Below are 13193 nucleotides of genomic sequence, written 5' to 3'. Positions count from 1 at the left end.
CAATACTTTTTTGAAAGCACCACTGAGTTTTTTTGTATGTTTTTTAACTGGGTATTTATTTTTTTATAGCATTGAAACCGGAGGGTTCTCCTGAGCTGAACCAGTTTAATTGCTAATATTTTTCCTTTTAGGGAATTCAATATATATGCGTCAAATCTTGTAGGTCCCATGGGCCAATCGGAAGCTGCAACATCAACAGGGAATTACATTGTTGCGTCCTATCGGACGTCCATTGAAGGCACGCAAGTAATTAAACGAGTAAGTATGCATGGAACGTGGGCTCCTATCCAGCCCTGTGTTTAAAAAAAAAAAAGGATGGGGGGGGGGGGGGGGGGGGGATAAAGGTTGAATGATAATTGCTTAACTTAGCATTTCTAATTATGATTTTAAAAATATATAAAAGGACAAGAATTGGCTGTATGTCAATTTCTCTCCCCCCCTCCCCCCCCTTTTTTTATATACCTGCTGCATGGGACTGCCGCTTTAACTTCCTATAGTGTTTGTTTCAAAATATGTGCGCAGATAACCTGAAAAACAAGTGATTGCCAAACAAAAAATACAAATTGTTTTCTTGATCGCCTACATATGAAAGAGTTAACAAAAAGACATCTATAAACACAAAGCAAAATACAGTGAATAAAGAAGAAAAAAAAGTTTAACGGTGCTGTCCTATTTAATTCTTACGGTTTAAGCTACTGTGTAGCACACAGGAACACCACTTAAACTATAGCTTTTGAAGAACCTACCCATCAAGCAAGTTAATGAAACATTCTAGGAGGTAACACTTAGGAATAATGAAAGGGAGCAGTAATAGCAACAACAATAATAATAAAAACAACAACTGCAATAATACACACGATGAAATACTCCCTGTGGGGTATAACCAGACTGTTAAGGTACTGTATCAAATGGCTCAGTTGGCCTATAAACCATCGGACTGAAGGTCGAGAGATTTGCTTATAGAGTTCGTCAGTAAAACAAAACACCTTAATGATACACTAAGGGGGTCATTCACTAAGCCACAGCAGTATCTATTACTGCACAATGTGGCAGTTTCGCTGGCTGAATGATACTTTAATTTGGGAGCACTGCATGTACTCGAATGACTCAAAGAAGCTGCCAGCACAGTTCCTAGTTTCTCTGCAACTTACCTGAAAGAATGGAGAAAGCAGTGTGGAGGGGAAAGGAACCCTACTCACTTTTTTTGTGTCGCCACTATCCCATTCTTTCGGGTAAGTTACAGAAAGACTAGGAACTGTGACACCCAAACCTTAGAACACTGTTGCTCAACCCTCTCCACAAGGAACACGGCCAGACCAGATTTTAGGGAGAAGCAAATAACTTACCATGCACACACATATCTTACAGGCAAATGTGTAATTGGTTTAGTTATTCTCTAAACGTGGCCTGGATGGGGTGTCTCGAAGGTGGAGAAACATTGCTCTACAGATGTAGACAATGAGGCAAGAAGTAAACGGGTATGTCTGCATACCATCGTGATTAACAATGCCATGTTGGCATTATACTCGTCAGCATTTCGTAACAAGTTGTACATTTTAGTCATTGGCTGAAATGAGCGACGGCTCGTTGGGCCTTGCCAAGATATCATGGTTGATAAAAGCTATTTATACAAGTCATTCACATGGTTTATCAGACTCGGAAAAATACTGAATTATAGACTTGTTAGGGGGAAAAAAAAGTTTATTTTGTTATTATGAGGATTCTTTTAATGGAAAAAGATGTGGACTGCTCAGACAAGCTTTAAGCTGCCAGTATAAAACAATGGTGAGAAGAAACCAAAGAACTCCTAGGGCTGAGTGACATCTCATCAAGTGGAAAGCTAGACCATACCATCTCAGTAGGAATCTATTAAGACAAGAGATGCCAGAGAACCCCAAGCCAAATAAAAGGCCCAAAAGATTAAGGACTGGAAAAAAATGTCAGCTTCTCAATTTTAAAGAACTTTATAAAGCTCAAGACAACTTAATACACTGCCTTTTTGCAAAAGGTTATGCACATTACATACCAAACCTACAGTAAATTACTTACTTTGGAACCAATCCAACCCCTCCAAGTTGGAAAGTTACCCACTTAGTCCAAAATATCCTCTTTCCAGAATGAAGTAATGCTATGCAGACTTTGAGCCAAAAAGCTTTTCCTACAGGTCACTGGCACTTACCAAGCCTGCATTAGAAGATCATATGCATTTGTAGAGCATCCGACACTGGATACTGGATACTGGATACCCTCCAGGCCCACCACTGCAATCCACACCACTACGACTCCCATCACACCAAGGTTGTCTCAGTAGCGAAGCTCTTGATTCTTTTTTTTTTTTTTTTTTTATATATTTTTTTTTTTTTTTTTTTATAATTTCCCTAGCTAGTGTGTTTTTGCCTCACCCGTTTCTTGATTTTCAGGACTGGAGAGTAGCCCTTGAAAGATATCTATTTCCTATATAGGTTCTCCACGGTTCCCAGACATCTATGTATTTCTGTACTGTGTCGTTTTGTATCCCCGTCAGTTTTTCCATAAGACAGATCCTCCATAATCTTGCTTTTACAGCGTGTATGGCCGGCTGCTGTTCCTGTTTCCAGGCTTTGGCTATTTCGCATCTGGCAGCTGTGTATATGTGTGTCAGGAGTTTGTCATCAGTTTTTTCTATGTTTTCAATTGGCCTGCATAGCAGTACCTTCCAGGGGTCCAGGGGGAAGTCATACCCAAGAATTGTCTGCGCCATATCATGTGTGGCCCTCCATAGCTTTGTTACCTTTGGGCACGTCCACCACATATGTATAAACGATCCCTGCTGGCCACACCCCCTTGTACACACTGGGGACATGTTGCTGAAAAATTTGGACAGTCGTAGTGGGGTGTAGTACCATTGGTGGAGCATTTTATATGCATTTTCTTTTATTGATACACATGTGGAGCTCTTTGCTATTCCTTCAAATATGTTATCCCACTGCTCTTGATCTAGTTCTCCCAGCATGGAGGTTAAGCTGGTATGACAACAAAAGAAATGAATATTATAAAAGCAATGACAATTCCTTCTTTTTCTTTTTCCCCTTTTAAGTCTTTTGAGTTAATTTTCTGTATTCATTACTTTAAACACTGTAATAACAGTGATGTCATTATTGTCTCCCCATTGAATGTGTTATCCATATGATACAACTGTATGTGACTCGCAAGTAACATGTTCCCCTTTTTGTGTTTTGTACCCCACTCCCACTTTTCTTAACAAAACAAAAAAAAAAACAAATAAAGAATAAGTTTACAAAAAAAAGAAGATCATATGCATATAGATATTTCTTAAGGGGGCAAAGGATATGTATGTGTTTATAATATGATTAAAAGACAGAGGGAAAAGTCCACTTCCTCCCCAAAAAAGAACTCCTAAAATGTTACTCTATTGTCCTGTGGAGCCAATTATAGGAAGGATAACACTAAAATTAAACTACTACCACTGTATTTTTTTCACCAAGTCCTGACTGCATTAAGAACCAGAATCCATGAGAAACCTGTAGGAGTTTAACTCATAATAATTATATATCTTAACCCCCTCAGCATGTCCTGCTCAATAATTTAATACATAAAAAGTTTTTGCTGCAACAAATCATGATTTCCTTAATCTCTAGCATCTGAGGTTACCATGGTAGTCTTTATACTGCATTGAACTCTGGGGGAAGTAACATTTTAACCTCCCGGATGCTTAATTTATCAAACGCTTATCTCTCATGCATAGAGCACACTTTCTTCTTCTTAATGTTGGAAAGGAGATCTGTTATAGTAGATAAATAAAATGCAACTGTTGTGTTTACACAGACGTTTCTTAGATCTGACCCAAGCTCTTAATGGACTAAATAACAGAAGTGCTGCTTCCACAGAAATCTGCACCACGACTATGTAAATAATTACTCATACACATGTTGATTTTGTGACATCTTAGGCTGCGCTTATACTGCCGGCGACGCGACCGATGACGTCACCCGTCGCCATTGCGATAGTTGCATTTAAAGTTTAGGCGACGTCGCTGGCTACAAGGCCAGTGACGTCAGAAAGAGGGAAGGAGAAGCTCTCTGATTTGCCACAAGGGGAGACCGACGCTGAATAAATAACAGCGACTACCAGATTTTTGGTAGCGCTGTCGATTGGTCGCGCCGGTGCGTGCACTATAAGCGCCGACGTTGGCGACAATGCATTTGTTTTGACGTCGCTGGCACTACAAGTGCAGCCTAATGCAGCTTACAGTATGTAAAGAAGATTGTGAATTCTGTGATTTGCTCACAGTGCACACTAGGCTTCAATGCCATTTGTCTATACAAAGGGTGGCCTACTACAGTCCTCAAGGGCCACCAACAGGTCAGGTTTTCAGGATGTCCCTGCTTCAGAACAGGTGGCTCAATCAGTGGCTCAGTCATTATAACTGAGTCACCTGTGCTGAACTGGAGTTGGCCACCTCTTGCCTATGCAGTGGTAGAGCGCTGTGCAATATTTAACTCTGCCAACATATACGTTTGTTTCTGGTGTGATATGTTGGGATATATTGCAATATGCTGCATCATATTTGCCACTGGATATTATGGAAACACTGATGTATATTGAATATTTTTAACAGATATTTGGATTACCTGATACTAAAATCAAAACACAGCATAAAAATGAAATTGCACTGTAAAAATTAATTTGTTTTAAAGAAGCACTTCTACCTATTTGGCTACTCTCATTCAAATAAGCTCTATAGGTTTGTACTGTATATTGTGTTGTAGATGGTACTGAAATCCATCCTCCCTGAGGAAGGTCCCTGTTGAGGACCGAAACGTTGGTTTTGGTGTCCTGCGTTATCTTTAATACAGTTTTTTTCTATACCACTGTGTGCTGTCTCTCTGTCACCGGACCACTTCTGGCTACTCTGGTAACTATACAAGTATATAGATAGATAGATAGATAGATAGATAGATAGATAGATAGATAGATAGATAGATAGATAGATATATCTATATATATATATATATATATATATATATATATATATATATATAGTGGGGCAGAGGGTGTATTGTGTGTATTGTCGGACAGGGGTGTATTGTGTGTGTATTGTGGGGCAGGTGGTGCATTGTATGTGTGTGTCTGTATTGTGTGGCAGGGGGGTATTTGTGTTTGTGTATTGTGGGGCAGGGCGGTATTGTGTATGTGGGTGTGTATATTTTGGGTCAGGGGGTGTATTGTATTGTATGTGTGTATGTATTGTGGGTCAGGGGATGTATTGTGTGTGTATTGTGGGGCAGGGGTGTATTGTGTGTGTTATGTATGTGTGTGTATGTATATTATGGGGCATGGGGTGTATTGTGTGTATTTTGGCTGGCAGGGGGTGTATTGTGTGTGTGCATTGTGGGCATGGGGGTGTTGTGTGCGTGTGTATTGTGGTCAGGGTACTATTGTGTGTGTGTGTGTGTGTGTATGCATTGTGCGGTAGGAGGTATTGTGTGTGTATTGTGGGGCAAGGGGTGTATTGTATGAATTTTGGGTGGCAGGGGGTGTATTGTGTGTGTGCATTGTGGGCATGGGGGTGTTGCGTGCGTGTGTATTGTGGTCAGGGTACTATTGTGTGTGTGTATGTATTGTGCGGTAGGAGGTATTGTGTGTGTATTGTGGGGCAAGGGGTGTATTGTATGTATTTTGGGTGGCAGGGGGTGTAGTGTGTGTGTGTGTATGTGTATTGTGAGACAGGGAGTGTATTGTATGTGTATGTGTATTGTGGTCAAGGTACTATTGTGTGTGTGTGTGTGTGTGTGTGTGTGTGTATGTATTGTACAGCAGGAGGTATTGTGTGTGGATTGTGGGGCAAGGGGTGTATTGTATGTATTTTGGGTGGCAGGGGGTGTATTGTGTGTGTGTGTGTGTGTGTGTGTATTGTGGGGCAGGAGGTGCAGTGTGTATGTGTATGTCTATGTTTTGTGGGTCAGGAAGGGTATTGGGTGTGTGTGTGTATTGTGGGGCATGGGGGTATTGTATGTGTGTATTGTGGGGCATGGGGGTAGTGTGTGTATGTGTACATGTATGTATGATGGGGTGGGGGGGTAGTGTATGTGTATTGTGAGGCGGGGGGTATTATATACGTGTGTGTATTGTGGGGCAGGTGGGTATTGTGTGTGTGTATGTATGTATTGTGGGGCCGGGGGATATTGTGTGTGTATTGTGGGGCAGGAGTTCTATTGTGTGTGTGTGTGTGTGTGTGTGTATTGTGGGGCAAGCAGTGTACTGTGTGTGTGTGTGTGTGTGTGTGTGTGTATTGTGGGGCAGGGAGTGTATTGTATGTGTGTGTATTGTGGGTCAGGGTGCTATTGTGTGCGAGTGTATTTATTGTGCGGCAGGGGGGTATTGTGTGTGTGGTAATGTGGGGCAGGGGGTGTATTGTGTGTATTTTGGGTTGCAGGGGGTGTATTGTGTGTGTGTATTTTGGGTGGCAGGTGGTGTATTGTGTGTGTGTGTTGTGGGCATGGGGGATATTGTGTGTGTTGTGGGCATGGGGGGTATTGTGTGTGTGTGTGTGTGTTGTGGGCATGGGGGGTATTGTAGGTCTATCTGTGTGTTTGTATTTTGAGGCGGGGGTGTATTGCATGTGTGTGTATGTATTGTGTGGCAGGTGGTGTATTGTGTGTATGGTGGGGCAGGGAGTGCATTGTATGTGTGTGTGTGTATTGTGGGTCAGGGTGCAATTGTGTGAGAGAGGGGGGGTGGACGAGAGAGAGGGGGGGTGGACGAGAGAGGGGGGTGGACGAGAGAGGGGGGTGGACGAGAGAGAGAGAGGGGGTGGACGAGAGAGAGGGGGTGGACGAGAGAGAGAGAGAGGGGGTGGACGAGAGAGAGAGAGAGGGGGTGGAAGAGAGAGAGGGGGGGTGGACGAGAGAGAGAGAGGGGGGGTGGACGAGAGAGGGGGGTGGACGAGAGAGAGAGAGGGGGTGGACGAGAGAGAGAGAGGGGGTGGACGAGAGAGAGAGAGAGGGGGTGGACGAGAGAGAGAGGGGGGGTGGAAGAGAGAGAGGGGGGGTGGACGAGAGAGAGAGGGGGGGTGGACGAGAGAGAGGTGGGGTGGACGAGAGAGAGGGGGGGTGGACGAGAGAGAGAGGGGGTGGACGAGAGAGAGAGGGGGGTGGACGAGAGAGAGAGGGGGGGTGGACGAGAGAGAGAGGGGGGGGTGGACGAGAGAGAGAGGGGGGGTGGACGAGAGAGAGAGAGGGGGTGGACGAGAGAGAGGGGGGGGTGGACGAGAGAGAGAGGGGGGGTGGACGAGAGAGAGAGGGGGGGTGGACGAGAGAGAGAGGGGGGGTGGACGAGAGAGAGGGGGGGTGGACGAGAGAGAGAGAGGGGGGGTGGACGAGAGAGAGAGGGGGGTGGACGAGAGAGAAAGGGGGGTGGACGAGAGAGAGGGGGGGTGGACGAGAGAGAGGGGGGGTGGACGAGAGAAAGGGGGGTGGACGAGAGAAAGGGGAGGTGGACGAGAGAGAGGGGAGGTGGATGAGAGAGAGGGGAGGTGGACGAGAGAGAGGGGAGGTGGACGAGAGAGAGGGGGGGTGGACTAGAGAGAGGGGGGTGGACGAGAGAGAGAGGGGGGGGGGGGTGGACGAGAGAAAGGGGAGGTGGACCAGAGAAAGGGGAGGTGGATGAGAGAAAGGGGAGGTGGACCAGAGAGAGGGGGGGTGGACGAGAGAGAGGGGGGGTGGACGAGAGAGAGGGGGGGTGGACGAGAGAGAGGGGGGGTGGACGAGAGAGAGGAGGGATGGGTAAGGGAGATCAAGGTGGGATGGGTAAGAGAGATCGAGGTGGGATGGTGAGAGAGGGAGGGATGGGTAAGGGAGAGGAAGGAAGAGAGAGAGGTGGAGAGAGAGAGTGGGAAAGAGAGAGAGGGAGAGGAGAAGGGATTGGGAAGAGAGAGGGAGTTACCAGCGATGTTTAGGTTATTTTAATAAGGAAAATGCAAGAAAAAAAAAAAGTGCACGCTTAGGTTATAGAGACTGTTTATAAAAAAAATCCTGGTGCGGCGTGAGTCCTGCAGTTGGACTTAAGGCGGAGTCCCCTGTGCCGCTGAGTGCGCTGACGCGCGGTGCTTGGCAAGGTTGCTTCTGGCTATTTCAATGTCCCCGCTAACGCGGAGCGTGCGCGCGGGCACGGACGCTCACCCACGCTTGGCGCTTGCGTAAACAAAAAAAATCTGATTTTGAACCGCGCTGAGCTTGCCTGCAACGCCCCCCACGCACGCTTGCGAAATAGCAAGGACACCCGGCGCTCATGCTTGGAGAGTTGATGACGTCACCGCTCTCTAAGCATCAGCGCGCTCAGCGGCACAGGGGACTCAGCCTAAGAATCAGCCCAAAAGCTATTCTGAGTTTGACGGGCCTGCTGTAGAGAATTAATGTTCATAACTACAACGTTGCTCAGCCAATTATATTAGCACTGTGAAAAGAAGGATAAGGGCCAGCAGCCAATCACTGTGCCAGGTCATTGCCTGTTTATGGATAATGTTCAATTATACCGCAATTAGCAAATTAAGAAAAAATCTCAACAATCATCTCATTCATGTCATAATTCCACACTGAAATAACCACGTTGGTTTTCGGTAAAACTGAAAGGGGGTTTATTTTGATCCCCTCTAGCTAGTGTCGAAATACAGTAGTAGGATATAATTTCAACCCTTAGAAAGCAGAAACTGTAAAATAAGGAGTTGACAGAGGAAGAATTCTATAGCATAATATTCAAGTAAGTCATTCAAGTACAATGGCTGGCTGACATGACCAGCCTCCCCCACTCCAAGACTCTAAAGCGATGCTTGATACAGGAGGTGCCCCAGAGCTAAAATTGCGAGAATTCCAACTCCAGGGACATCCCAGTTGAAGAGAAATATAATTTCTTTTTTTAAACAGGCAAGTCATCATTTTACTTTACAAATATATTAATGAGTGAATTTGCATACTGCACCATAAAGGATAACTAACTAATCCAGATTTCTTGTAGTTTAGATGAAAAAAGGACAAGGATTTCATCCTAAAAGCACTGGCTGATTACAACAGGGTCAAGGCAGGAAAGCATTATGGACCGCATGCAGTGCAACTGTATGCCCGAAGACTCATCGGGTCATAAGCAGCCTTGGGTTGTAAGGTCTCTTCCTGCACCAGGTCTCTTATAGCAGAAGATTGCTCAGTGAATATGGCCTGGAAGGTGTCTTCTGGCAACCTTAGCACCGTTTAAGTACATTAAATGTGTGAGACATATTATAAATGTAAGAAACACCGCTTTTTGTCCACACTTTATGAAGAAACTGGAGGTGTAGCGTATCAGCACACAAATGTACGAAACATCTACAACTTCAAAAAAAACCAACATGATATTAACAAGTAATCAACTTTGGCAGGTTCTTTACAGTATCTTAAATGTCTAAAAAGACCAAAACATGTTATCTTCTATTGATGCCCACTACATTTGTTGAGAAACTAAAAGCTTCCACCTGTGACCATAATATTGGTGGTTATCTATTATGGTTGTATATTACTGTATTTGCAGATCTCATATCCTCTGATCCGAATGAATTAATTGCATGAGACTTCCAAAGTGCCGTGCACTGCAGTAGTGCTATTAAGAAAAAATGCGTTCACTTCTGCAGGTGACCTCAATTTTTCTTCAAGACAGTTCTACTAAACCTCTTAAAACTTTCCACCCATCGTGCCATACATAGTCTGCTTTACACAGAAGGTGATTAAATAACAACCTATTTGCCTCTGCATCCCATTTGTCTCCTGCCATACAGTTGCCGGCATTATATATGCATTTTGAAGCCATGTGGTATAACTTTAGACATGTTAGATGCAATTGATGGATTATGCCCCTTCCTTATTCCCTTCAGTGGCAAAGGGCTTAGTCACAGTTCAACATTAGGTATTTTCTTGTAGCAGGTCTCTGTTACACATTAGCTGCACGCCCCATTTACACGCTGAATGTCCAGCTCACTGTACGGTTTTTTAACTGTGGTTGACAGTACCTTCTTCTGTAGGTTATTTTATTATCCATGCACGTCACAATATGTGGCGACAATAACCCTGTTTTCTCCTTTTCCTCTAGCACACACACAGAACTCCCTTGAACACATCTTACTACTTCAATCAAGGTTTGTTGCAGTGTGAAGTACTTTACACGGGGTCTGAAAGAATGACCATCATTACCCTGTTATGAAGTGCTAAATGTAATAAACAAATGCATCATCAGAACAGTGCTGCAAAAATGGTGAGCAATAGAGAAGACGTCATTAAATGCCCGTATTTTGGTCAGAAACAGCTGCAATAAACGGTGCTATTGTTATTTTAATAAGGAACACACACCACACACATAATATTTGGCAATAGCACCTTAACAATCATGTAATGTTCTCATACACAGGAAAGAAATGGTAAGACAATGGTCAAGACAAGCCTATTTGTTTCATCATTTGAGCCCTAACACAAGAAAATGTTGGAGAATTTCACATTGAAGTGTGCAATATGGATGGAAAAATTGCAATCTGTAATATAACTCACCCATTTCTTTAGGTAGAGTCTGCAGTAGCACAGAACACAAAAAATGTAAGCCACAAACCTGTTGCTGTGGATAGTGCATTCCTCCCATAGCACCTTGGGTGCGTCCCTGCATTCCCATTGGATATCTTTGTGGGCCCGCAGGTCCGTATGACTGGCCAGCGTAGGGACTGCTTTGTTGTGTCTGGGAGTAAGGGCTATTGCCCATCCCATAGAGCTGAGGTCTCTTCATTACCATTGGATCCATTGGACTACCCTGTTACAAAGCAAAACAAAAATTGAATGCGTAGGGGGAAAAAAAGAACCCCCCAAAAATAAGCAGTTCAGTTTACAAAGATGCATCATTCTGAAACGTAGCTATATCCGCTCTGTATAACACTTAAGTACAATTTTTGGAGAGCTTTTTAACGTCTCTATTATAAAAAAAAATAAACCATTTGGAATTCTTATCATTTATTATAGTTGAGGGTGACCTAAAGATCATACAGTGGTACCTTCAGCCAATGGAACTTCTTCAGTAGGCAGCAATGGCGCCGCCAACGCACAGAAAAAAAACACTGATCATTTATGGGGCTTTCTGTACAGTAGAGCTGGATCTGCGCTATTGCGGATTACTGAATAAGCCCCAATGACTGATAATCGTTTAATGAATAACCACATAACATTCTGCACAGCTCATCACAGGTTCATATAGAATTGTGTAGCTTGAGTAAAGCGACTTGGTGTTACATGAAGGATACATTAGTGAACATCAGGTCTGCAGGACCAGGTTACGTAATATAACTGGTGCATTGTAAGGTCACAAGAACCAGTCAATATGTTCACCACACCTTGCAATGGACAGACACTTACAAACCTTGGTGTACGTTTCTATCACATAGCATTTACGTACAATTGTTAGCTAAACATATAGATCTCACACCCAGGAATACCACAATACAGTAACAATACATTTTACTACAAGCTCATAAGACAAAAAAATATATAATTAATAACGCCATTAAACAGCAATTATTTAAAAGCAGCAGTTCCATCTGCTCTTTATATCCTACCGGAACCGAGCTTAGCCATGGTCCCCTAGCATCCACCCCCTTACCCCAATTAAAGCAGCTGGTGATTTTTTTATTTTTTTTTTATGTTTGAAGCTGGTGGCCTCCAGAGATGAACCATGTTAATTTCAGCTCCGGGGCCCACTTGCTTCCCAAAATACCTCTGGAGGGGGTGCCGGTATCGGTTTGCAGTTTAAATGTCCCGCGTCACATGGGCCAATAGGAAGCCGCAAGGGATGACATCATGGATTCCAACTGGCTCCCGTGACGTGGGACATTTAAGCTGCCATTTCGATAACCCCAACCAGCAACCCCTTCCGAGGTAAGCAGGCTGTCCCCGTAGCCAGAATAAATGCGATTCAGCTCCGGAGACCCCTTGCTTCATACCTATATATAAAAAAAATAATCACCAGTTCTGCTGCTCACCGTGGGGCCGGGGCTCACACCAACGCACAATAGAAAGCTGCAACGTTATCGGGAGATGTCGCAGAATTCTATTGATTACTCTGTTTATAGCCCCGACACCCATATTTGTAGATTTTGTGCGTCAAATCCAGCATGCACACACAAAAATACATATATCTCAGGAACCAGTAGGATTGCCAATTTAAATTAAAAAGTGGTTTTTTTAGATGCAAAACAAAGAAAACATGGTGACTTTAAAGCAGCTACAGCACTTGCACTTAAAGTAGCGATCCTACCATTGTGAATGTGTATAAAATTGTTTTTAAGATGCCATTATTTTTATTTGTTCTTTCCAAAATGTTTTTTTGTGGGAGTTCATACCATAAATGTAAAACTAAATAAATCTTGAAAAGAAAATATAAAAAAATGTCCCTATTAGGCATTTTGTGTGTAACCGTCTTCATTTGTGAACCCTGCAGGTGGTTGGATGGTTTGCAAACTCCAGCACACAATGACATTTGTACCAGGAATAATGTGTGCTCAGAATGTTGCGGAATACATGGCTCCGATTGGCTGCTGTAGAGATCGTGATTTATAAGCTGTGGTCCTCACTTTGATGAATGTTTTGTATTCCCTCCATGGAAATTCTAATGCAACGCTTCAAAACCAGCCGGCTGCTTAAAAATAAATTACTTGCAACACAAAAGAATTGCCAGTGTTACACATGCTCTAGCATTAGAATCCCAGACACAGTTGAACCCATGTTAAATAAGGAAATGTTAAAAGGGGCAAACTTGGTATGAAATTGCACTCTTTTAAGGTTTTTCAAAATGTTCAAACCCAGTGTATATTTATTGTTTCACCTGTACATGTTAAAAATTGTTTGGGGAAAAAAAACCCCACAACAATTAAAAAAAGGTTTTTAAACATTTAATGTTTGTTTTTTTATAATCACTTGCTGGATAGATCCATGTTTGAATTTAGTGACACGATATGCTGGAGATAGAACTTGCGTTCTATATTTTATGGTTTAAATGCTGAACTCACTGAAAGTGTGCTAGACATAATTTACCAAATGAATCTCTACCCTTACACCACGAAGCACAAGGAGATAAAGTGACAGTGAACTGACACTAGGTCTTAAATCAAGTTCTTCTGCATCATAATACTCTAGGAC

At 43.2% G+C, this 13193-nt stretch overlaps 1 protein-coding gene across 13 annotated transcripts in view; it reads right to left on the bottom strand.

Moving 5' to 3' along the window:
- Window positions 1–13193, bottom strand: part of ARID1B (AT-rich interaction domain 1B) — a 398185-nt gene that overhangs the window by 354564 nt on the left and 30428 nt on the right. For 11 of the 13 annotated variants that reach the window (XM_075596966.1, XM_075596968.1, XM_075596967.1 and 8 more), the window contains exon 2: window positions 10624–10818. The exons of the other annotated variants lie outside the window; for them this stretch is intronic. In XM_075596966.1, coding sequence (XP_075453081.1) covers window positions 10624–10818 — 195 coding nt within the window. The remainder of the gene's footprint in view (window positions 1–10623; window positions 10819–13193) is intronic. 13 annotated transcript variants of the gene reach the window in all.

Source organism: Ascaphus truei, chromosome 4, assembly GCF_040206685.1.
Source record: "Ascaphus truei isolate aAscTru1 chromosome 4, aAscTru1.hap1, whole genome shotgun sequence".
Classification (NCBI taxonomy): Eukaryota; Metazoa; Chordata; class Amphibia; order Anura; family Ascaphidae; genus Ascaphus; species Ascaphus truei.
The sequence above is the reverse complement of the archived record's forward strand: the minus strand, read 5'-3'. Positions and strand labels throughout refer to the sequence as shown.